This window comes from Balaenoptera physalus, assembly GCF_965194825.1.
Source record: "Balaenoptera physalus genome assembly, chromosome: 15".
Classification (NCBI taxonomy): Eukaryota; Metazoa; Chordata; class Mammalia; order Artiodactyla; family Balaenopteridae; genus Balaenoptera; species Balaenoptera physalus.
The window spans coordinates 8,734,911-8,760,893 of record NC_138894.1 but is presented as its reverse complement, the minus strand read 5'-3'; the positions used below and the strand labels follow the sequence as shown (position 1 = coordinate 8,760,893).

At 52.8% G+C, this 25,983-nt stretch overlaps 1 protein-coding gene across 5 annotated transcripts; it reads right to left on the bottom strand.

Annotated features, from left to right (window-relative positions):
* Positions 1–112: 112 nt before the first annotated feature.
* On the bottom strand, positions 113–25,983 carry CHST10 (carbohydrate sulfotransferase 10). Of its 5 annotated transcripts, none has more exons than XM_082427356.1 (8): positions 25,706–25,983; positions 23,749–23,818; positions 15,173–15,309; positions 14,520–14,651; positions 7,870–7,961; positions 6,066–6,300; positions 3,486–3,591; positions 113–2,019 (listed from the first exon to the last, which is right to left on the bottom strand). In XM_082427356.1, exons 4-8 carry the CDS (start codon positions 14,617–14,619, stop codon positions 1,482–1,484), a joined length of 1,071 nt encoding a protein of 356 aa, XP_082283482.1. In that variant the 5' UTR covers positions 14,620–14,651; positions 15,173–15,309; positions 23,749–23,818; positions 25,706–25,983; the 3' UTR covers positions 113–1,481. The 5 variants fall into 5 exon arrangements, with proteins under 5 accessions (XP_082283482.1, XP_082283481.1, XP_082283480.1 ...); XM_082427355.1 differs by having other exon boundaries at positions 14,876–15,348; positions 25,706–25,982; XM_082427354.1 differs by having other exon boundaries at positions 14,876–15,309; positions 25,706–25,982.

The window sequence follows — 25,983 nt, the reverse complement described above, 5'->3', positions numbered from 1 at the left end:
ACCCGCAGCCATCACGCAGGCCCGCGCGCCCCTCACCGTCGCCAGGCCTCGGGGACGTCGCGTCCACGCAGCACCTGCCCTGGAACCGCGGCCCACGTCAGGTTGGCACGTGTTGTTTTTTTTTTTTTTTTAATTTCATGTTACTTTCACATTTACAAACTCAGGAAGCCACACTGAGAAAGGGACGGCGGAGGCTGCCCGGAGGAAAAGCCGGGCTCCTGGGCGCAGTGCAGCCTGAGCGCTTGGGACTTTTCGCGGGGAAACTCTCCCGTATCTCGAGGGGCCTCGCTGTCGGACGGCATCTGAAATGGTAGCCGTGGGCTGCTCCTCAGCGCCCGGAAGTTGCGTTACTGGGGCTGCCTCGGCCCAGGATTTTATTGCTGGTGAACTTGATTATCCAACTTACAGTCCAGGATGACGGCATCATCAGAAATGGGTCCAGTGGTGCGCATTTTGCTGAGACGCAAGGAGACTGAAATGTGTAAGCTGCACTGATTGGGCAATACTGGCATGTTGCCTGTGCTTGCCTTTGGTCCCCAGGAGGGCCTGGCCTTGGGGGAGACAGGTGGAGACCCCCCCCCTATGCCCACGGGCACCCCCCCCCCCCCGTGCCCATCCACACGGGACCATCAGAGACAAGAGGCAGACAGTCATCAGGGCAGACGTGCCCAAGTCCAGGGCAGCCTGAGCTCCAGCACCCGGCCAGCTCTGCCTCTTCCCAGGCTCCCTTTAAGGTCCCCAGAGATGTTCCCTTCCTCAGGTGGGAAAAATGTACACTCCCCTCACTTTCCAAAATTGGATCTCTTGGGCTGAATGAGATAATCACTTGGCAGGCAGAGGTCTGGAAGTCTGGCCCAGCAGCATACAGGCATGTATTCTGAAGAGATGGACTACTTGAGAGTGCCCTCGAGTCATCCCTGAACTTCTCAGAACAAAACAGTCATGGAAAGAAGGGTCTGCCTCTGTGATTATAGTGGCGCCAAGATGAAACCCAGAGGTGTAATTACTCAGATTTGACCCTATCTCGGCCCCTGGGATGTGTGCAGACCAGTGGCTCTTCCATCTCTCCTGAAAGCGCTGGGTGCCATGTCTACAATCCCCTGGGGACAGGCAGGACCGCCCCCACCGTCTGGGGGAGCTGCAGGCGTCTGACAACCGAGGGAGGTGACTCGAGGCGGTATGATTTTTCCTCCCGTCTGTGCGACTGCAAATGTTTAGTCTCTTTCCCCTCTGAGGAGAGCAAAGGCCTGATGGCACTGGGGCTGGGGGGGGAGGGGGGCAGGGCCCACCGGGCACCTTCTGTCCAAACTAGGTCATAACGGTCAGGGTCCAGCTTCACTGGCCAAGGCACACCCAGGTCCACGGGAACTGAGGAGTGTTCAGGGGGAGCGTGACAGAGCAAAGTGTCATTTCTGTGCCCAGATCTCCACCTGGTTAGCCTCTGGTCTAACAAAGATACTTGAACTCAACAGTCCTACACATTAGTTTAGCAAAAAATCTGGCTTCTGATACCCAAAGAGTTTAAAGTCCCCTTCAAACCGTGCATAGAGGCGCCGGATGTCTCGTTTGCTGATGCCCAGAAAGTAGTGCTCGACTTTGGTCCTGTTATACGCGGTGATGCCCGGGGGGATGGTGGGGTAAGACACCAGGTGGTCTATGCCAGCCTCTTTCAAGATGTACGGGGCGTCGTCCTCCAGCGTCTCGTGGTGACCGATGACGCTGTACTGGATCTCGCAGGGTGCGCACAGTTCCACGTATGTCACCCAGTGGATGATGTGGTCCCCAAACTGAAGGTCCAGCCACCTATGGTTCGGATCACCCAGGTAGCGCACGAAGTCCTCAAACTGGATGCCCCTGGTCTCCGTTCGGTTCCTCCTGTACTTCCTGATGATGCCAGGGGCAATCTCGTGCCTGTACCAAGGCTCAAAGCGGGGGTTGTGAACAAACTTATCCTTAAACGCAGAAATCAGTCTCTCGAAGGGATCTCTTACGATAAAAAACTTGAAGTATGTCTTCAAGCTAAGGGAAAAAAATGAAGATGAAGAAGTTAACCTGATGCTGCTGGTGGTGCTGGCTGTGGGTTGTGAGGAAGAGTGAAGCGTGATGGCTGGAGCAGTGGCAGCCACCAGGCTGAGCCCTGTGCCAAGTGCACTGCATGTGGCTCTTACTTAATCTGCACAGCCACCCTTGGAAGCAGATCCTGTTATGAACCCATTTTACAGGTGAGGAAATGGAGGCTCAGAGACCTTAACTGTCCAAGACCACAGTACTCATCACCCTCGGGGCTGCTGTGAAGACATCTATTTAACCCATGTTTTGTTTCACTTGAGTAGTTTGAAACTTCAGGAATGTTTAAAAGTTTTGTTCCTGTGCAGAAAACCGTTAAGGGCAGGAACCCTGACTGAGTTAGGAACAGCTGAGGGCTGAGAATGACTCTAAGGGTACATCTTTAAAAATTCAATTCAAAATTTCCAGGGGAAGGAAAATGGGGGGCAGAGTAGGGGGGGGAAGAGGAAAGGCCGAGTGAGGCTCCAGGCTCCAGCTGGCGGAAGGGGGTCTGGGGGAGCTGCCAGTGGGGGGGTGGCGGCACAGGGGCACCCCCGTGAAGGGCCTGTACCGACAGTGACAGAGCGACGACGGCACTGCTGTGATTCCGTGCGCTCACCCAGGCCACAGACCCTCTCAGCGCTGCAGGTCTCAGCGCGTCTACTCTCACAGAGCCCCGCAGGATCGCTGCTGAGGGGGGTGACAGGACCGCCCTCCCCCGGGAGGGTCTCTGACCTGGCATTTGACACCTGCCTTCTAAGGCTGTACACGTTGGCAAGAGTGAGTAACCAACGCCGGAAGCAATGAAAATCAAGTAGCTGAAAAGCAAGGGAGGTCAAAGATCATTCGGTGCCCTGACACTGACTAGCGTGTTATGTACCTGTTCCTTTTAAACCTCGATCTACGGGGCCATGTCACAGCTGCCAAGACAAGTGTCCAATCAGCTAAGGGATTTTCCCGATGCCAGTCTCCCTTCTTGCTGTGGTTGGTGAGGCCTGTCTCTCTCCACCTCTGCCGGGTCCAGCCAACCCTGCCACCCCCCAGGGGCAGCTGCCGCGAAGGCAGGCGTAACACCTTGGGAGAAAATGAAAAATGAAGTGGGGTTTCCCTGCAACCTAAATCCCTTTCTTATGAAATGAAGGTCATATTCAGTAAGAACCCCACAAAACTTAACAAAATCAGAGCAGAACAAAAACGACCACTCATTTCTATAAGACAGTTACGCAACCTTCATTTTAATGGCCTGCATGAAGGTTAGGGTGGAGAAGACATTCAGAAGTTCTCACAAAGACGTGAATTTAAATGCGCTGAACGCTGGGCGTATGCCCGGCTGCCTCTCACCAACACAAACCAGTAGCTCTTGGAGCCATCTGGGAAACACGCCAAGTACAGAGCCGAGCCCGGGGGGTTTTACCAGCATCCCCCGCCCCTGCTCCTACCGCTTCTGAATTTCTGCATCGCTGAAGGAAGAGAGACGCGGGAGGCCGTTCTTCTCGTGGTCGTGCACCACGCTTTCAGGGATCTCTTCGATGGAAGGAAAGGCTCCTGGGAGGCAAACAGGGAGAGGGCGAGTTGGGGATGCTGCCTTTAAAGACAGATGCCCGTCTCGAAGCCCGGGCCCGCGTTCCCCACGGGCCATCCCAGTATCCACGTTTAGGTCTTTGAATTTCAACTGCTTCTGCAGGCAGGATGAGAGTGAAGAAAAGCTTCTGGTGATCCACAGGCCATCTGGAGGGAACAGACGAGTTAGGAGGAGGGAGAGGGAGGGAGCAACGGCTACAGCAACGAGCACCTAAATCGGGTTCAATCTGCCACAAAAGAAAGATCAGTGCCTGCAAGCAGAATGCCCGAAACCTGCAGTACTGACTCTGCTCTGGAACTGGGGGAAACTGCCAGAGAAGTGGGACCATGAAACCCACAGCTAGCAGAAATAAAGACACAGAGGTAGAGATCAAATGTATGGACACCAAGGGGGAAAGCGGGGGTGGGTGGGATGAACTGGGAGATTGGGATTGACATACAGACACTATTGACACTACGTATAAAATAGATAACTAGTGAGAACCTGCTGTATAGCACAGGGAACTGTACTCAGTGCTCTGTGGTGACCTACATGGGAAGGAAATCCAAAAAAGAGGGGATACATGTATACGTACAGCTAATTCATTTTGCTTTACAGTAGAAACCAACACAACATTGTAAAGCAACTATACTCCAATAAAAATTAATTTAAAAAAACCAAAACAACAACACACTGCTGATTCACGCCCGCAGCCCCGGCTCAGGCCCATCACTCCCAGTGTGACATCGCCCGGGCCTAAGAGGTTCCTAGGTAACCTCACAGCATCGCAGACTGGCAGTGGCCAAGATGTCTGGTGCTGGGCAAGTCAGGCTGATGCTGTGGGAGTGATGTGATGTATTTGAAGCACGGCTCAGAGGAGGACAAGGAGTGTCTGAGGAGAAGGCAGGGCAGGACCGAGAGCCACAGCTCCTGGTCCAGGCTGCAGAGTGGAACCTGGGGGCCCATCCTAGGGTTGGAGGGTTGGGCAGGTGCTTCACTCTTTTCTCAACTTAGACAAATGGAAATAAAGCATCATTGTGCTGGGGTGCTACCCAAGCCGCTGCAATCCTTCATGTGCATCTTTGTGTTAACCCTGCCATGTTAAACTCAGAGTCTGGCAGGGAAGGATCTCTGTTGGGCCATCTAAGCAGTGATCACAGCCTCCACAGAATATTTAAGCCCCGACCCAGAACCCTGTGCTAAGTACAGTGGATGGATGGCTATAAAACAAGCAAGATGCACATCTGCTCTCAAGGGGCCGACAGAAGAGCCAGCTCTGTGGATCTGCACCTGGACCTGCTCTGGTACCTGTCGCCATGCAGGTGCATCTAAGGACAGCTGAAGGCAGCCCCGGGACTGTCCTTTTCCTATCATACGGCCTGGCGAACCGCTCCCGTTTCTATCCTGCCCTCATCAACGGGTTCTTCTTCTTCAAAGTCTGATGCGTCATACAGTGGTAGCAAATCTGTAAGACTTTTGTACATTTGTTGTTTTAAATCTGATTTGTAAGCTCATTCTCCGATGTCAAAAATCCAACATACTGTCTGATTACTCAAGAAGTGCATTGAAAAAAAAAAAAAAAAAAAAGAAGTGCATTGATTATAACCAGAAGATGAGGCGGGTGTCTCCCTTTTCTTCCCCAACGAACCAGCGAAGAGGCCAAATGACAGCCAACCCTGACACCACCTCTGAGAGCAACAGCAGGCCTGGGGGGCTGGGGGACGGAGAGCCCAGGGCCATGTCCCATGGGGCTCCGAGGTCTGATTCCTGATCCAGGAGTCACACAGCTGTCTACTGGAACTATGTTTCTTTTGAAGCTGAATTTAAGACAGAGCCCATAATTATCTTGGGTCAATTCAGGGTAATTGGAGTTTAAACAAACACAGTGTCTGAAAAGAGTGGTGAGGAATCAAAGCCTGTGGTGCATGAGGGCGCTTTCCAATGACCTAACTTGTTCCCGAGTAAACACCACATTTCCTGAAGCAGGCGGATTGAACCTCCGCATATGGATGCTCTGTGTAAGACGGGGACGACTGCAGGTGGGGAGGCCCCCAGACCCACCGGTGTCTGGGTGCGGGTCCTTCTCGGCACAGCAGGGCAGCTGTGAGGACAGCTGCTGGACGGCCCACTGAGTGTGGAGCCCTGACCTCCCAGGACGGAGTGGGTGACTCGTAAGAATCAATGCAGGGACTGAAGAGAAGCAACGGGACCAACCGGGCAGGCAGAGACAGGGGAGCCAGGAGGCCCTGACCGTGGGTGCGGAGCACCTGGGTGAACCCCGCCAACTTCTAACGTGGACACGAACGGGAAAAACGCCAGCCCGCTGCCTGTGAGTCACCGGCCCTCCCTGGGCTCCTCTCTCGGCCGCCCCCCCCGACTCCCCCGCCCTGGCCCCGGCCACCCTCCCCGCAGACCCTGAGGTCCCGCGAGGACGGACCCCGCCGGGCGCTGCACGCACCGTTCAGCACGATCAGCACTTTCTTCCACTGGGTGTTGCCCACTTTGGGGGTCTGGCAGAAGAGGATCTTGTGCTTGTCGCAGACGAATATCCGGTCGAGGACAAACCCGGAGACGGCGGTGTGTGAGAGGTTCCTCAGGGTGTCCTCCCTGCACACGTTTCTGACGAGCTCCAGCCGCTGCGTATAGACCAAGGGCTGAACCAGCCGCCCTCCCGGCAGCACCTTCCCGGTCAGCTGCAGGGAGTGGAGACAAAACGGGCACAAGGGCTTCGCTAGCAGCGCTGGGCGTGCCGGGCATTAACTCCCGGAGGCCGGAGCCTGGGGGCTGTCCCCACAGAAGCAGCAGGACGGAGGGCGTGAGTCACCGCGGCGGCCCGGGGCTCAGGCTGCGTGGATGCGCTGGACCACAGTGCAGCCAGAGACGGCTGACCCTGTCTCCTCATCCTCAGCTCGGACAAACCGCGGGGCGGCTGGGCTGTCTGCCTGCCGCTGTACTGATGGCACAATGGCCCATGATTTCCTGGCAACGGCAGGATATCCTCCATTCAGCGATTTCAGGGAAGGCCAGCTTCTGCCCCCTCGCTCTCCCTCCGTGTAACCTGAGTGTAAGAATGTGGACTGTACCTAAGAAACCGCTGTCTACACAGACGGTGGCCGTTTTGAAGATAATCTGGTCCATTGGTGTATCTGGTTTATTCATTTAAGAAAACACCTTAGGTCATTCAGTATGGGTTTTAAAAAGGCAGGAACCATGATTCCACTTCCTCAGGGCTGACCACACAATTATGTTTCTCTGACATGCGGCTTCAGGTGCGGAGAGGGCCTCTGCCTGGCAGTCAGGTCAGTGGTACCAGTGGTTTAGCTGCTGTGAGCCAGTGATGGAGCCCATCAGCACTGGTTCTGCTCTAAGGAGTCATGAGACCAGGTGAGAAGATCCACGTGAACTGTGGGGGGAAGGCTGTGATGCCAGAAACCCAGGTGTGTGCTGTCTAGACTTTGCTGGATTCTTTCTGTTGACCTTACGTGCAGCTCACGGGCAGGACTGTCCCTTCTCTGAGTTTAATTCTGGGCTGATAAACATCTTTAGAGCTGGCTCTCCTCACCTCATTTCTTCCTGCACGAGGGCAACCTGAACCTTCCATCCAGACCCGGCACAGGGGTCAGCGGGGGGAGAAGGGGGTCTCAGGAGTGCGCCCCTCACCTTGGCTGGGGAACGATTAGGAATTTACGTGCAAAAGGAGCCTGGGGAGAAATTGGAGTCAGAGTGTCAAGGAAGGTGAGCACGGGGTGAAGGTCAGCGGCCCTGGGCTCTGCTGCTAACTGCCCCGTGACCCTGGAAGATCAGCCTTTTTCCTACCCTCAGTGCTCTCATCCACACCGCCCGGAGGCTGGACTCACTGCCCCGTAACTCTCAAGTTCCAGGATTCCCAGGACTCGGGGGCAGAGATCTTTTCCCCCGGTTTCCTCCCGACTCGCCCAACATCCCCAATCCACCCATCACAAAGCTCATTCTCGGCTGGGCGGGAACTCAACACAGTCAACGCTCCAGAGCACCCACGATGCGCAAGGCCCACCGACCGTGACTCCCCCGGCCAGGCACTAAAACACGCGGAAAGGTGCAGAAGCAGCGACTCTAAAGCCCAGCACGACAGTAAGTGGAAACCAGCTGATGAGGGCAGGGAGGGAGGGGACGCTGTTCCCTGTGATGGGGGACCCGCTGGGGCCGGAGGGGTGAGCAGGTGAGAGGGAGACGCCAGGGAAGAATGGGCAGAGGGGTCAGCGCCGCGGCCTGGCTGTGCCCACCTTCAGCTCCTCAGGGAAGTGCGTCTCTCTCAGCGACCTCCCCGCGTCGGGCGCAGTGGTCAGGAACAGAAACTCCTGCTTGGCGCTGTAGGCTAGGAGACATGGAGAGGTTAAAACGTCTTCCCCGTGGAGGGGCAGACACTCCGATCAGTGCCACAGCCCAGAGGCCCCAGGAAGAGACCCGCACAAACACACCCAAGTGATAGCTGACAAGGCGCAAGAGCAATGCGGTGGGGGAGCATCTTTTCAACAAATGGTACCCGAGCAACTGGATGCCCCCAGACAGAGAAGGAGCCTTTCCCTAAACCTCACCCTTTATTCGAGATTAGCACTTAAATGTGAAACAAAAAACTATAAAACATCTTAAAGAGCATAGGAGTAAATCTTTGGAAAAACTGATAAACTAAATCTCATCAAAATTTAAAACCTTTGCTCGGCAAAGACCCTATGACGAGGATGGAAAGACAAGCTACAGATTGGGAGAAACTATCTGCAAACCACACGTCTGACCAAGGACTGGCATATCTAGAATATGTAAAGAGCTCTTAAATCTCAACAGTAAAAAAAAAAAAAACGTAAACAACCCCATTAGAAAATGAGCGAAACAGGAACAGACATTTCACCAAAGAGGATCTAGAGGTGGAAAAGGAACATATGAGAAGATGTTCAACGTCATTAGTCATCAGGCAAATGCAAATTAAGACCACAGTGAGATACCACTGCACACCTATCAAAATGCCTAAAACAAAAAACAGTGAAACCTCCAAATGCTAGTGAGGATGCAGAAAAAGGAATCACTAATACATGGTTGGTGGGAATATAAAATGGTACAGCAGCTCTCAGAAACTCTAGAAGAAGCAGTTTCTTCAAAAATTAAGCATTCAACTACAATATGACCCAGCAATTGCATTCCTGCACATTTACCCCAGAGAAATGAAAAATTATGTCACAAAAACCTATACACGAATGTTCACATCAGTTTTATTTATAATAGCCCCAAACTGAAACAACTCAGCTATCCTTCAACAGGTGAATGGTTAATCAAACACTGGTACATCTGTACCATGGAATACTGCTCAGCACTAAAAAGGAACAAACTATTGATACACACAATAAATTGGATGCATCTCCAGGTGACCATGTTGAATTTAAAAGGCCAATCCCCAAAGGTCATATACCATATATAACATTCTTGAAAGGACAAAATGATGGCGAGGAGAACAGATTAGTGGTTGTCAAGGGGGGAGGGGGCAGAGGTGGGGGATGGGGGATGGGGAGAGGGAGGTGGGCGTGGCTACAGAAGGGCAACTACAGGGATCCTGGTGGTGATGGAGATGTTGTGCATCGTGACTGCATCCTTGTCAATACCCTTCTTGTGACTCTGCACTGTGGTTTTGCAACGTGTTACACTGGGGCAAAAGAGTAAAGGGTACATCGGACTCTCTTATGCACAACTGCACGTGACTCTACAACGATCTCAAAATTAAAAGTTTAATTAGGAAAAAAAAGCCAAGTCAGCAGTCAAGTTAGTGCTTACACATTATTTTTGAAATTTATGGGAACTGAAATTAGACTAGAGGAGTCTTACAAAACGCTAGACCAGAGTAATCACTTACAACAAACTGATTTGGGGGAAAACCTTCGGGTAGAATTTGAAGATAACTGTCAGATCTCTACAATCAAAGAAACACTGCTCTCAAAATTTTGCAAAGCCTAGAAACATAATTTGAATAAAAAAGCAGTTATCAAAGCAAAGCACAGAAATCAGCATAAAAAAGCACAAGCAGAGGCACATTTCACTTTGTTAGAAACATCAAAACCAACTCCTCTGGGGTCATTACTACCTACACTTCGCAGGCTCCACTGCAACCTCCCCACCTTCAGTCTGGCTGTTAAACACCCGCGCTCCCCAGCCAGCCCCGCCACGAACGAGCCCCACCCTGACATCCTCCCAGTGCAGAGGGGAGAAACCCATCCTCCCAGAGCCCCGTCAATAATAATAACCGGCTTCCCTGGTGGCGCAGTGGTTGAGAATCTGCCTGCTAATGCAGGGGACACGGGTTCGAGCCCTGGTCTGGGAAGATCCCACATGCCGCGGAGCAACTGGGCCCGTGAGCCACAATTACTGAGCCTGTGAGTCTGGAGCCTGTGCTCCGCAACAAGAGAGGCCGCGATGGTGAGAGGCCCGCGCACCGCGATGAAGAGTGGCCCCCGCTCGCTGCAACTAGAGAAAGCCCTCACACAGAAAAACGAAGACCCAACACAGCCAAAAAAATGAATGAATTAATTAAAATAATAATAATAATAATAACCCATCTCTCATGCCTCTGAGCTCTCCGACTCCAGTAGAAATCTCGGCCGCACACCTCTGTGAATCCCACGGAATCTTTTTCCCTTTTTCCTGTGTTTGAGTTGAAATGCAGCCCTAACCACAGGTGCGCACAGGAGCTGCTCTGCACCTGCCGTGAGGACGGGAGGCACCATGCACCGTGTGAAGACAGACGGGGCAGCAGTGCCCTTGGCCCCAAGGCTCCGGAACGCACCCCGAGGGCCAAGAGGCCAGCGTCCAACCTCCTCCTCCTCCTCCGCCTCACCTTCGAGCGCCAGCGTGCTCAGGGAAATGGCACCTCCCACTCCTGTCTGGTCACCTCAGGTGCCAACATCCCTGACCAGCACGGCGATGCGCAGCACTTCCACAGGCCGCACGGGTTCCCAGAAACCTAAGCTTCCTTAGTGACATTTTAGATGGACAACGCAGCCTGAATTCTAAACAACTGACTTAACAGTGAATTTCTGAAAAGCGCCGATTCCACACACTCGGAAGCATCCAGAACGGGCTCTGGGAGCTGTGGGGCAGCTCACCTTCCAGCCACACGTGCCGGCCATTCGTCCGCCAAGTTTTAACTTTTTCTTTTTTTTTTTTTTTTACCTTGAACATCCTGGTATTTGCTCCCCAACTCCCCTTGAACCCAATTCAACTAGATTCAAATAAAACTGACAGCACACCTTAGGTTTGGTTTTGCTTTTCCACTACTTTGCTGACAACCATGTATTTTCAGCGGGTGCCGCTGTCACCACTGTGATCAAAGAGCAGATCCCTACCCCACCCTGACCCCCAGGGGCGAGACACCAGCTTCAGGCCCAAGGATTCTGCTCAGTAGGTACCATCAGCTGTCTTCATAACATATGAGCTGCTTTCCTTATAGACATCATTGTATTTGTTTTACAAAATGTCTTTAAATTTGCCACGTGCAGTACTGCCTTGTTTTTCTAGACAGGCTTGCATCCCCTCAGCTCCCTGACCTGTGTGTCCAGCTGCCCAGGGTCACCACTGCATCACACGCTGGGCAGGGGGCGTGCAGACATCGCGTCACAGGTTTTGACCTTAAGCGGCTGGCAGCTGAGCTGAGGCACAAGATTAGGAAGAAAATCAGTGTCTACGCATACACACCAGATTCACATGGATGTCAATTCTGAGTTCAAGTCTCAACACACCATGCCATCAAATTCCCACCACTGAATGGGATTTATTTCCCTATGACAAAGTCTAGTTCAAAACGACACTGAAATCTGTTAAAGAAGGATTCACCGTGGCTTCACTGCTGAGCCGAAGAGAGACCATCACTCTCTCTCTCTCTCTCTCTCTCTCTCTCACACTCACACACACACACACACACACACACATGCACACACGGCTTTAAACAGCAGCTCAAGACAAATGTGCTCTTCCTACCCACTGGGTGGTAGGGAACTCACTAAGAACAGGTAGGTGAGAACTGGATGCTGGAACAGAGCCCACTTCCCAGGGGACAGCGCTGGAAGGAGCTGCCCATGGACACTGCGGGCACCCAGCTCCCTGAACACTGAGGCCATGGATGTGCCGCCCGCTTACAGGGATGGAACTTCCCCGCACGGGACACCACTGTGTGCTAGTTACTTCCTTGTGATGGCAGTTCACAGTGGGCTTCTGGTTCCAAAGCAAAAACACTGAACGCGAGTAAAATAGATTCCAACACATGAGGAAATCTCTCATGGCCACACATTGACCAACCTCCCTCGGTTTCCTGTAGGAGCCCGAGATCCACTGCGGGGGTGAGCTGCCTCTCAAGACAGAGGGGAGCCGAAGCCTGAGCCACAGTGCTCCAGGGGACTGAGGCCTGAACTTCTGGGGGGGCCGCTCCCTGCTCAGTCACCCAGACCAGCAAGACGCCATGCATGTGAGCTCGCTTCCTGCACCCGAACCCAGCCGGCAGACACCCACCTTCATGATCGCAGCCAGGGACTTGGGGACAATTAGATAAGATCTGTGTGGTCGAGAAAGGCTGGGTTATGTTTGAGCCCAACAACAAAGAGTTAGGGTTAGGGTTTGGGGTTAGGGGTTAGGGGTCAGGGGTTAGGGGTCAGGGGTAGGGTCCTCACTCTCAGTCCACAGCATGACGCAGGGCTGACTGCATCCCCACTGAAGACCGGCTCCTCCGTGCTGCCCGAGGGGGAAAGGGGAGCTGGCCGGTGAGCTCTGGCTCTCACATTCCCTCCAGGAGCGGCCCGCCACCGCGCTCCCACGCACGGACCCCAGCAACTACGCGGGACGCCCAAGGGCACGAGGACCACCACGCGCCTCATGGGGCTGGAGCCACTGGTGAGACCCTGGTGAGAGCCCCCAGGGCAGCAGCAGACCCTCTCTGCAGATTTTAACACCCTAAGGCGTCTCAGCCTTCTCTGCAGGGTCACCTTCCACCCATTCACTTTCTGCTCCCCTTCCCCGAACCTTCTCAAGCTTCTACACTTTTCTGAAAACACTCAGCATAAAACCTGCCCCATCACAGCAGCGACACCTCGTTTATCAGATGCCCCTGAGATGCGAGGTGCTCTTCAGAGGCCCTACTGCCAGATCATATTCAAACTCAGAGGCACACGTCTTATTTAATTATTTTGGGTGGAATATAAAATATATTACATACACTCCTCATTTTTCAATAAAATAAACCACAAACAATTCAACCTCATGGCTCGCCTTTCAAGTGCCTCCCTTACCAGGAGGTGACATTAAAGGAATCACGAGTGAAACGTGTAGACTTAGTGACACCATTTCATGTTCTCTGCAGCTTTGTTTCTTGTGCAGTTTCCCAGCCATGTTCCCATTGGTGGTCCTCACCTGGGCCCCCCGCCTAGAGATTCTGCCCCCTGGTCTCTGCTGGGCCTGGGCAGCAGGAGGTACACACAGTCCCCACGGGATTATAAAGTGCCCTGGGGACGAGAACCACTGCTCTGACTCTTGACAAGGGGTCTCCACTATCGGTGACATTAGCTGTTGGGGGGAGCAGCCCAGCAGCAAACGGCTGGGCTGAGATCCTCAGCTCAAATTCCAACAACCTTCCCAGACTTGGCCTGTGCTGTCCTGACAGCGGCCCTGGTCCCCCGTGTGACCGTGATTAGCCGTGACACCCCGTGATGCTCTTGGCCACCCCAGATGCCTGCAGGTGTGACTCCACCCTCCCCGGGCTGTGAAAGCCTCTCGGGCTCCTGGAAGATGAGGGTAGGATAGAGATGACAGCCAGCTGGGCCCCGATAACGTCACTGACCTGAAACTGCGGCGCTGAGAACCACCCTGGGGGCTGATTTCAGTGCCTCTCTCTTCTGCCTGCAGATCTGCCTTCCAACCTTGCCCCTCTACGGGGAGGATGGAAGCAGGGGGTGTGGGGCACTGGGCAGCCTCAGAACAGCCGAGGACACCCCCGGGGGCTCTCCAGGACGAGCAGAGCCCGGAGCCCACTGGTCACACAAATGGCACGGGCTGTGCAGCCCCCGGGCGTAAATCAGCAAAACGACTGGTGTGATCCTTTTCTACTTCCCTTCCTCTCGGGCCACCGCCTGCAGGTGGACATGCCAAGCCTCGTGCAGGATAAAGATGCTATGCGCTTCCTCCCTATCAGGATGGCGGTGCCAGGCCACTCTAAGGCCGCTCACGAGCCTTTTCAACATCTCCCGTGCGCCTTGCCTCATGCTGCCCCTGAAGGAGTGGCCTCAGGGTTCAAGATGACGGTCCCCGCAGCTCCTCACTCGTGTCCAGCACCTCACAGGTCACTCACAGGGCCTCACGGTGCCCAGGTCGGGCTTGGAGCTGTCAGAGCGGGGAGCACGCCCATTCCACAGAAAAAATACTAAGGCCCTGGTGAGCAAAGGGCAAGGGCACGAACTAGACGCAGCTCTTCTGAGGCTGGGTTGCGTGCTCTTAATATGTCCTCATCTGAACGCCTACATCAGGTCAAGGGGAGTTAAAAAAAATCCTCGAGGACAACCCAACACACATATATTTAGACCACCTTCCTTCCGGGGCGCTGAAGGTGACCTTCAAACACGTGGCCACCAGCAGGCAGCATCACCGGGCACACAGGCAGCATCTCTCAACGACACCAAGCAGGGCTGGTCCCCAAACACACAGACTGCGAGGGGAAAGACCCCTTCATCCCCGTCCACCTCCTCTCCCGAACCTCTGCAACATCAAGGATTTGGACGCCATGACCTCCAAGTCCCTTCTGGGTCAGAGTCACTTGATTCTGCGTCACCACTCATCCGAGCAGGTACCCAGGAACAGTACCACAGCAAGGTCTGAATTCGCCAAAATCCACTCCATGAGGAGGTGTACCTACCATCAGGGTCCTTAAAGGTCAGCGTGATGAACTTGCTGGCCACCATGAACATGAAAATCACCCAAAAGCATGTGGCCAACAGAAGCCACTGGTGGTGCATGTTGTCAAATGTCAGCCATTCAGTGATTCTTCCTGGAAAACACAAGCAAAATGGCCCTGCTGCTTACAAATAAATCAATTAAACAGAAGGTAATAAAAGAATGGGCAGTTTCAGTTAATAGCCTCAATACAAATATTTCTGAAAATTTTTCTATTGATATCGAGGGTGTTTTGACTTATTATTTAACTTAACATCATATTTTTAATTAATAGCAACTTATCAAGTTGATAATTAAATAAAATTTAAAACACTTTACCGGAAAGGAGCCATTTCTATTTGGTCTTGGAACACGTGATAAGACTTCACTACTGCAGAGGTGCCTGTTGGCTCTTTCTGGCCCAGGCTACTGTGTCCCTGGCATCTGGCACCTGCCAGGGCCTGGAAGCCGGGGCAGGAGGGGGCCTGCCGCGGGCCGGACCTTTGGGTAATCCTCAGGGGGCAGACGCCATCCTGAGGCGATTCCAAGCAGGCTGGGTTTAAAATCCTGACTCGCTGACAAGCTGCGGCCACACCCACTGAGCTGTAGAGAATCTGTGAAACCCGAGAAAGGAACCCCGGAGCGTCCCGGCTCCGCCCACTTGCCGGCCAGAGCCTGCGCGGAACCTCGGGGGTGGGCGTTTCTGAGACTGTCGCTGTCCGGGAGTGACGTGGGGCACCTGGGTCCTCAGCGGGTCACACGGTTACACTCTGCTGCAGGGGACACTGAAGAACCGGAAGTCGCACTCGATTCTTTGCAAGAGAGACAAAAAAGTGCTTCGTGTCACCTTTAACACGGGGCTTCCTGAAGCCAAACCAAGCCACTTGGAGAGAGAGGCCATGCTGGGCTGGGTTGGTGTCCGCCGGCTGTCGGCCCGTCCATCCCTCCCCACCCCGGGCAGCAGGGAGCTGGTCTGTTGCACGTGCGCTGACGGCAGACAGTTTCGGAGCCTGCGTGCACCTGGCGGGCAGGACTCACGAGGGCCCGGGCGTCGGCCTTCCTCCTGCCTCAACGCCAGATCCTTGCCTCTGAGGCCCTCACTGCGACCTGCATTCCCTCCCGCAAGGGGTTCTCCGGCCTGCGACGGGGAGCTCCCCCCGCGGCCCAGCCCACACCTGCACCTGCATTCTCAGGTCTCCACGCGGCAGGCGCACCATGTTTCCCGGGGTCCCCTGGTAGGGCTGCCACATTAAACACATGAAAACACGGGGTGCCCCGTGAAGTTCGAATTTCAGGTAAGCAAATCATTTTTTAGTACTTAGTATAACTACGTCCCCAGTACTGCGTGGGACACATTTATACTTTAAAAAGCTATCTGCTGTTTCTCTGAATTCCCAGTTTACCTGGGTGTCCTGCATTTTATCTGGCAACGCTACCCAATGAGGGGAACACCGCTCCCGCTCTAACTGCCTGAAGCAGCTGGCCTGTCTCTGCAGTCTCCCTGTCCCCTTCTGCCATGCCTCGTCTGGGGCCACGTGGCACAAAGCGGAGCCCTGGAGTGCCCCACCGCTCGCTAGCTCTGGGACTCAGCAAGTCACTTACCCTCCCTAAGCTGTGGCTTTCCGTCCCTGAGACAAGGCCCTCCTCCCTCCAGGATGGTCACGAGGATTAAATGAGAGACTGCACCAAAAGGACCACCTGGCCTGGAGCAGACCCTCTATAAACAGAAATTGGCCAGTCCCTCGGCACCCTTGGTGACTTTCCTGTTTAACTGACACATACCGAGAAATTCACCTAACAGTGTGAACTGCCCAAGAGGAGAAGAAAAGAAAGGCCAGACCCTCAGCCCAGGCTACTAGCTTTTCTCTTCTAGAGACAAGGGAGGCACAGATGGCCCAGAGGGCGCAGGGCCCCCAGGCCTGAGTCCCTGAGCTGGGTCCTCCGAGATGGGGACCCTTGGCGGGATGGGGACCCTTGGCGAGATGGGGACCCTGGGCGGGGTCCATCCCCACCGGTCACTGAGGAAGCCCGGCTTCAGGCCTTTTCTAACAGAGGGGGAGGGACCAGTGCGGGCTGGGGAGTGGGTAAAGAGAAAGCGGACAAGCACCAGGCGGGTGGTACACGATGTGCCCAGAGGCATCTGTGTCCGTGCACCAGTTCTCGGGAAGATTGAGGCTAAGGAAGAGGCCCCGGTGCTGAGTGGCCCGGGGCTTGCGATTCACACTGTGCTGTGGCAGAGTGAGCACAGACACAGGGGAGTCACTGGGGGCTGCCCCCCTCACACAGACACCTTACCCTGCAGGGCAGGGCACAGAAGAGCCCCGGGCACTGGCACTCAGCTTTCCCCAGGCAGGTTTGCCGACCTCCGGGCTTCTCGCCCCTGGACGCCACCCAGGCATCAGGCCGGCGCTCGGCACTGCACTTGGGAGGTTTTGTGATTTAAGGATCCGATCTTTCCAATGCGAGCTAGTCTTCTGAAGGGATCTAATTCGAGTCCACCCACCTAGCTGGTTCACCTCCAGATAAAGGTAGGAAGACAAAGAATAAACAGCCTGACGTGAAAATGCGGCTCCCACCATCTGCCCTCCGGGAAGCCAAGTGACTTAGGGGCAGGATTTCTACCTCTGGGCTGCTTGGAAAGTGAGACCTGCACTATTGTGAAGCTCCGCCTGCCTTCCTAACCCTGGGTTTTCATTTAAAGTCAGAAGCAACAGCTACTTTCACCCGGCAGCGGGGATGAGGCAGGGGCAGGATTTGGTCCCTTCTTCTCCGTGTTGGTGTCTGGGGGTTAGTCACAGAAGAGCTCTCTGGGCCCCCTACTAGATTAGGACAGAACAGCTGCCTGCATACCCACCAGTGTGTTGGGAGGCCCCTGTGAGACAGAGGCTGCCAAAGCACCTCGGCTGCAACGTACAACGTATCAGCCCGCTTCTTCTTCCAGATGGCAATTTTATTTCCAAAACGTTCCACTTCTAAAGTGACTTCTGCTAAACTCCTACTGCACTAAAAAATCCAGAGAGCCCTCTCCCCTTCCAAGCCCGGCCACGGCATCGGGGTCAGGAGAGGGGGGCGTCTGCAAGGCACCCACCCGCCTCTCACCCTCTTCACGGCCCGCCTGGGCCGCGCAGGGACGGTGCCCAGGACACGTGGGGATTGTGATGGGGCTGCAGATCGGGGAAGCTCCGCGTGCGTAAACCCCAGCCCATGCCAAAAGCTCTTGGGAAGCAGAGTATACGGCCAGCGCTTAGAGTGCAGACCAGACTCAGGCCTGCCCATGACCCCGGTGCCCTGCTGCGGTCCCCGCCCAGGCCACACAGCCTGTGGTGGTCACTGAGGGGGCCTGCGCTCGGGTAGCAGGGGGTGGGGAGTGGGTGGAGCGCTCTCCCAGCCACTGGGCCCCAGAGGGAATTCCCTGGTGGTCCAATGGTTAGGACTCGGTGCTTTCACTGCCAGGGTCCGGGTTCAATCCCTGGTCGAGGAACTAAGATCCCACAAGCCGTGCGGTGCAGCCAAACCAACCAACCAACCAACCAACCACTGGGCCCCTGTAAAGGCCAGGCAGGGCCTGCTCCCCCCGCTGCATGGCACACGCAGGCTCAGCCCTCCCTGCAGGCCACCCTGATTTGCCCTCCATCCTCACCTAGTTTCACTTCCTTCCCGGCACCCACCACAGCCTGAATCTCCTGCTTCCCCTGGTGGCATGTGAGCTCGTGCTGGAGCACCCCGGCCAGCACAGTGCCCAGCGCACCGCAAGGTGACCTTCGCTATTGCTGGATGACGACATCAACCAAGAAACTACCGGGAAGACTTAGGAGAGCTGGCAGGTGCTTTAGAAGACACCTGGCCCAACTCTCCACCCCAGGGTCCAAACTCTCTAAAGTATGAGGCCCCCGTTCAACCTCAAAGTATTTCTCCAGTCTCCACGTGAGTGCTTATATATTTAACACACGTTAACTGAGACTAGAAAACAACCCAAAGCTACTAGGACCTCACTATTACTTGAAAATAAAATTGTATTTTATAAGTCATGCGCTCACATGCATTTGAATAGACATACAACTACTGTTCTATGTCTACAATCTACTGACCAGGGGATAAAGAAATAATGCTGCAGTCCAAAAAAGTTTTTTTCTAAATTTTAGATAAAACAATGCTGAAAGGCGGTAAGCCAATTACATAGCTCCAAAGTATCAAGATACATCAGTAAACAAAAAAGGGCAAGTTGCAGAATCGAATGTATGATCCTATTAGTTAAAAAGAATTACATATATATACATGTGAATGTATGTGATTATATATACACGCAAACACACATACATATGTGTGATGCACAGAATAAAATCTTGAGAGGATAAGTGGAGTCATTTTTTACTTCGTACTATTCTGTATTTTAAAAACATTATTGTAATAAGCATATATCCATTTTATAATAAAAACCAATAAAATACAGAAAATACCACCTACATATGCAGACCCAGGTGTTTTTATTTCTGCTGTTTAATTTTTTTCCTACCTGACTACCACCAACAGCAGTTTCCTTACCACTTTGTAAAATGGGGCAAAGGATGGTAAATACTTTTCCAGCCAGGAAAGAATGTGGTGAATGGACAGGCAATATGTATCTGAGTGTTTAGGAAATACATCTCTGTCTTCACTACTTAGTTTTTAATTCAGTTTTTAAAATGATTTAATATTTAAAACATAGAATAATATAACAAATACTTGTTTTCAGATGCTCAGTTCTAATAGTTCTGCTGTACGTACTTGAGTCTTTAAAGGAAATAAAGGGTTACAAATGAGCTGGAGCCCCTGCCTGGCCCTGCTCCCCTCCCTCCCCAGATACCCTCCATCTGGGTGACGACACTTTCACTACATCAAATACGGCTCCTCTCATAGAAGCAGCAGGGGTTTGGGAGGCTGGTCGTCCCAGCCCAGATGAAGGCAGGGCAGACTGGGGAGAGGGGAGGCGAGTTTCCCCCGGGCTGCGAGGAAACACTGCATTATTTATTATGCTTTTCAGGGGGGCACATGCGGTAGTACGGCCGGGTGGAGAGATGGACCGTTTTTAAGCGCTTAATTTTTTCTCGTGGTCTATAATGAGAAAATTCACAAATCATACACAGACTCAAGTGAGGAAGCTGTCAAGGTAAAAGCTGGTTAAAAATTTAGACGAACCAGGACTTGCTCTCCAAGTCCCATGCTGACCAGAACCAGTGAGACTGAAGCCCGGGCCCCCTCCACAAGCCCCACCCCTCAGGGCCACTATCTCTACGCTTGCGACATCCGACACACATACACACACACACACACACACACACACACACACACACGAGGAGACGTGCACCTGCATATATTTCGAAGGACACAATAACCGAGAAACGATCATCTACCAAGCTCATCACGAAAAGGTGTCCTCATTCATCCCACAAAACAGGCGCAGGGACACAGCACCAAGTCCCAACCTACCCCCCAACACGCACACACACACGCTCCTTGTCCTTGTGGAGCTGGCAGGCTACCGGGGGGACCCACAGCCACCAAAGACTCTACCTAAGACGATGAGGCAGAGGACGCGGTGCCATGAGAGGAAAGCACAAGGGCCGCGACCTGGCAGAGGGAGGGCAGGGGCGGCACAGAGACCTACGGGGTGAGGGGCGGAGACCCAGGCACCGGGCTGCAGAGCAGCACAAAAGGGGGCCCAGGCGCAGGGACAAGCTTCCCGAGCTCGGCCAGGGAGAAGCCCTGGCAGACGTGGTCAGACAAGGCTGGGCCCTGGGGAGCGGTCGCCTTGGGGGTGAGCGAGGATGGGATACGGTGATCTGACTTACATCTTGAAACTACTTCTCTGGCAGCAGAGTCAGAGGTGTCAAGCACAGCGATCCGCTCAGCCACACCCCAGCCCCAGGGTCACTTCCACAGGCCGCAGGTGGTGTTCCGATCGGGCCCAAGCAGAGGGGCTAAATGCTCCCCATCACATCACCCTCTAGGTCTCTGAAAACCAGCCAATGAACCAGTAAGAGCCACAGTACCTGACGGGCTAGGCTCTGACGAATCCTACGGAGGGGTGTGTCCACTTGGCCAGGCAGCGTTTCTGCTCTGCGATCATCGGCTAAGGGGTCCGACCTTATGTTTAGGGCAGTGGCTCCCAGTCCTGGCTGTGTATCGGAACCACCTGGGGAGCTTCTGAAAACTACAGCAACACCCTGGGCCCCAAGAACACCTGAGCAGAGACAATGCAAACCTGTGGAGGAGGATCTAGGCAAACCTGTGAGGCTGAATCTGGGCGAGTTTGAAAAGCTCTGCTCAGGATGCCAGTGAGCGGCCAGGCTGAGCTGCTTGCTGGTCCAGCCCCCAGGCCTCCTCAGCTTTTACTGCCCCCACTGCCCCCTGGGGAACTCGGTAAAATGCAGATTCTAGGCCTTTTAGCGTAACAGCTGTCTTCCCACCACCTCTTTACAGTATGAGAAGGAAAACCCGTAGCAAAAGGGTGTCTGTCAACTGAGACTGTCTACTGAGGATCTGAATTACATGTGCTCTGAATAAACAGCTTCAAGAGGCCTGATTAGAATAAAGACCTCCATCACTGTTCCCATTTACTCTCCTTTCCAGCCCTCCCATCTATAGGTAACCAGCCCCTGTAGAATTTTGGGCTGACCTTGGAAAACTCAGGAAAATTTCCCCCATTTTTTTTTTTCAACAAAAAGAAAGTCATTCCAAATTCCTGTAGCCCCAGCGCCTCCCAGCCTGCCCGCCATCTGCCATCTGCAGTGCTTCCTTGAGCACATTCCCCACGGGTCTGCCTCCCGTCCACGGGCGACAGCCTTGAGGCTCACTGTTTCTGTCTGCAGAGAGTCTGGGGCCTGACACCCACGGTCCTCCCTCCTCGGCTCTGGAAGGGCCACTGCTCTCCCTGCAGCCAGGTGACAAACAGCCTTTAAAGAGCCTGACATTTTCTGTAATTAACTCTCCTTTGTTCAAGGAGCCAAGACAACTCCCAGCGTGCCTCTTGCAGCTAACAGGGGTGAACCTGAGCGTGCACCCTGGCGGTTTGCAGAGCTTCCCTACTCCTGATCGTTACGTGGGATTTGCACCTGTCAAGACGTCAGGCTCTGAAACTAAGCCAGAAGGTTGGCTCTTTGAAAACCCACAAGGCAGAAGTGGTGGTTAAAGAACTGATGGACATATGGGGAAAGCAGGGTCAGGTATGCAGGAAGACCCCTAACCATGCAAGAAATCCTAAGCTGCTTCTCTCTCTCTAAACTGTAAGGAAGACAGCACACATTTGACATGTTTGTAATGACTAACAGTGACTCTGGTACTATTACCAACTTTTGGTGCAAATTCGGCCTCCCTTGCGCTTTCAAAGAGATGCTTTTTGAAAGCATCCGTTTTGCTCAGCTGCCCGTGTTCGAGTTGTTACCCAAGAGCACAATCCTTCTGAATTTGTGCAGACGAGTTTGACTCCCACCTGCCTAGTTCCACTTGTTTTTCTCCTAGTTCTCCTTTTACTGTGCACATTCACGCCTCCTGTGGCAAATAAGCCCGTTTAACTGTTTCAAACAGAGTTAAAAATTTTTTAAAAGCAATTGGCCTAGACGTGGTCTAGTGTGCACACAACCACACAGATAAATCTCACAACCGTGGTGCAAAGGAAATACAGCAAAAATAGAATGAGATATATGACACAGTGCCGTTTACGTAAATTAAAAACGCAGGCACTGAAACCAAAAATACACGTTCTACAGAAACACAAAGAAAGAAAAGGATGACCTTTCCAGTGATTTCTTATGTGGGTGGACGAGAGGAAATGAGACTGAGGAAAGGGAATTAAAAAGGCATCCACAAGTAAACAAAACGAGGGGCCCTGCGGACATCGGTGATGGTAACCGAGGAGTTAACCTCCATTCAACTCCTTGAATGTGAAGGAGACAGAGGGACAGACAACTAGACAGAGAAAGGAGAGGAGATTTAAAAAACCAAAAAAACAGATTTTCCCCAAATGTCATTCATCCGTTCAGCCATATTTACCAAGGGCTTATTCTGAGCCAGGAGCTGTTCCTGGCTCCGGGGATACAGCAACCTACCCGCCCTGCTCTCATGGTGCTCGTTTCTAATAGAGGCAGACAGGCCATAAACAGATAGAGCCATTAACGCCTAGGATCACACCAGGCAGGCGCTAAGTGACACGGTTAATAACACAGGCGGGTAAGGGAGGCAGGGGCACCTCGGAGGAGACGATGTTGAGAAGATGCTCAAACAGAGGGAGGGGACTCATCACGCGGCACCTGGCAAAGAGCTTGGTCCCAGAATCCCCAAAGCAGCAAGGAGGCTGGCATCTCCCGCACAGAGTGAGCAGGACGGCGGGGGAGTGGCCCAGATGAAGAGCCTTGTCAGGGGCCCTTTACTGAGTTGGAAACTCCTGGACCCCCGCCCTCCATCACCCATGTACCCCGGGGAAAGGATCACCTGCCCAGCGTTCAGTTTTTAAAACATTCATTCAAAACCTATCCAGACACCAAAGGAAACTTCACGAAAAGAATCTGGTCATGCACAAGGACCCGGTAACCCTGGGAGGACAGACAGGGAGAAGGGAAACAGAGACAGCTGAGGCTGGAGCAGCGGGGACCCTCCACCACCAGCCCTTTCGATTTTGAACTAAAATGTGTTCCCTAATCAACAAAATTATTAAATCACCACTTAAGAAAATAAAATGCTGCGTATGACTTTATAAAATATATAAAGTCTTATTACAATCACTGTGAGCTTTAAATTCATAGTAAGGGTTTCTCTCAATCTAAGTTCAGAAATTTCCTTTGTCTACTTGGCCGTCGTCATTACAATTGACCACCTCAGAATGACTGCTCATCCTTTAGTGACCAGAATGGAAAGGCACTCCTCACTCTGGCCAGCTGGGGAATGAACTGGAGGTGAAGACAGATTCTCAGGAGTGATGGTGACGAACAGCAAACACGTCTTCGGGGGTCGCTGCAAGCCAGGCACTGCACTCGGCAGGTACCCAGCTCACCTAACCCCCTGCCTAAGCAGGTGCTCCTATCATGATCATGGTTAAGAAAACATTTCTAAGAATCCGTGTACATACTCCTATTTACGAGTTTAAGCTTCTGGAAATCTCCATATGAGCAAGAAAGGAGAATGCTATGTGACATGGATCTCAGGTAACTAGTGAGGTGTCCACAACCTCCCTTCCGTACCTTCTCAGGCCTGGTCCACATTTCCTTGCAGTATCTGCTTTGCCTTGGAGGTTCCTGGCTCCTCCTGTCTCTGTACGGGACGATTTAAAAAACAAATAAGCACCATTAAAGGTTATGAGATCAACTTACTGAACACAACTTGCTTTATACTTGGGAAACAGTTAACCACTTTGATTTTTCAAGTATATTTCGCACGCCAGGTCTCTTATAGAGGGGGGTTATCTTTGGATGGCTTGGCAGATGAATAAATATTCTACACGTACCAAAAGGGCTAGCCATTTAAAAGATTCTTCCCTGTAACTTAGTATGAAAAAATGAAATATTTTTTGGAGCAAAAATAATCAGATCCTATTATACCTGTTTTATATGTTTGATATTGGGTAAAGGATTCCTGTATAAGATATCAAATCTTTCAATGCAAGATGTTCACTGGGTTTTGTATTTCTTCAAGCTTTAACACCCTGGTAAATTCTAACCAAATGTCATATCGTGAATGAATAACTGGAAACAAGCCAAACTCAGAGAGAATTAGAGAGATTACAGATTTAATAGAGTTACCTGGCAAAATAAACATCCAACTCATTTAAAACACAATACAGCCCGAGCTGCCTGGGATGCTTGGAGCAGTCTAGCTATGCTTCCCTTTACTCTTATGAACTCAATATTAAAAGGAAAAGCAATTTCATGTTACAAAGATGGAAAGATTAAGATGCATATTCTGCCAGACCTGTATCAGGACAAAACACTCTCTTGGCTTCTATGATCTCTCAGGTCCTGCATTCACCTCTCCCCCGTTTCTATTCTACTGTATAACCTCAAGCATTTGAAAAATGATCTGAATATAATTGCAAATTGCCCAGGATAGTAACTAATTCTTCCCTTTCTTTGTTCAGTTTTGCAAGAACTCCAGTTTCCATTCCAGGGAAGGAGAGAAGTTTTCTCTTAGGTATTTCTTGGAGACTCTATCCTTGAGGGTCAAAAGCAAAGATGGAAAGATTTTTCTTTCCATCTTGAAATTCCCATTTGGACCCAAGATGGACTTTGCCCTAATTATAATGGGAAAAAGAGAAGACCTTTTCCCTCTTCGTGTCTCTTTCTCTTAACCCAGTCAATGAAAAGAGTGAATAAGCCTGGAGCTAAACGGAGCTGCCCGGTTTTAAGAATACCTGAGACATTTCTCACTCTGGCAGTGAAAACTGACCAATAACCAACTCTTCATGGCCCAAGGCCCCAGACTTGGGGTGTTTGAGACAAAAAACCCCTTTATGACAGTCCTCCCGCTCAGCTAACCAGAACCTGACTGCGCTGCTTTGCACTCAGTGCCCGGCCCTTTCCTGCCTTTTGCAGACGTGGAAAATAACAAGGCAGCTTTTGGAAGATCTGGTTCATCTTCCCAGCCAGAAGTGCAGAAATTTATGCCTCCACCTCCAACTTCTGACAGGCCTCTCTTTTGTCCAAATCTGAGCGGAGGGCACCCGGGAGCCTACCTGGCAGGACACACGCATTTCCAACCATCCTTTCCCCTCCCACCCGCCAGAGACGTGCTTAATTGGGCACTTAGGGAAGCTGCACATGGTCCTTCTTCCCCGGCCTCTGTCTGCCTGCTCCCTGCACCCAAGTGGAACATTTTCTTTCTCTTTCCGCCTCCAATTACAAATGCAAATTCTCAGGCAAGGATGAAAGAAATGAACTATGGATCACCGAATATCAATGATGCCACGATCACAGCATCCCCAGCAAGGACGCCGCCTCATTGCATAATTAACGTGATGAAGGTTCTCCTCTTTAACCCCACGAACTAGGGAGGCCCTCAAGTCGCCAAAACACACTGGGATGTCGCTAGCAAAGAGAAGCGGGTTTTCCCCCCGTTTTCCCGTCCACCCGGGGTGTTGTGGGAGTCGGGGTCCGGGAGTATGTGACGCTCACCCCCACGCCCCCCGCCCTTCCCCGAGCTCACCTTCCGAGGAGCCGGAGCCTGTCGCGGTCCTCGGGCCCTTCCGCGGCCCCAGGGGCGAAGCTCGGCTCGGGGCTCGCGGGCCTGGGGGCGAGGCGCGCGGGGTCCCGGCGTCCGGGGAGCGCTGGAGGCCCGCCCTCCCGGAGGCCTCGGCGCCGCCGCCCGCCCGGCCCGGGATGTGGCGGCGGCGGCGGCGGCGGCGCCGGAAGAAGGAAAGCGAGCGCGCGACGCCCTCTCGGGGGGCGAGGCCGCCGCCGCCCCACGCGGCCCTAGCGCCCGTC

Bases quoted from the DNA above. Each gene is read 5' to 3' on its own strand.
- CHST10 (XM_082427356.1), bottom strand. From the start codon at position 14,619: ATGCACCACCAGTGGCTTCTGTTGGCCACATGCTTTTGGGTGATTTTC. The intron at 7,962-14,519 runs GTAGGTACACCT...CATGTCTCCTAG, and splicing joins GACCTTTAAGGACCCTGATG to CCTACAGCGCCAAGCAGGAG. The intron at 2,020-3,485 runs GTAGGAGCAGGG...TTTTTCCCTTAG, and splicing joins GATGCAGAAATTCAGAAGCG to CTTGAAGACATACTTCAAGT.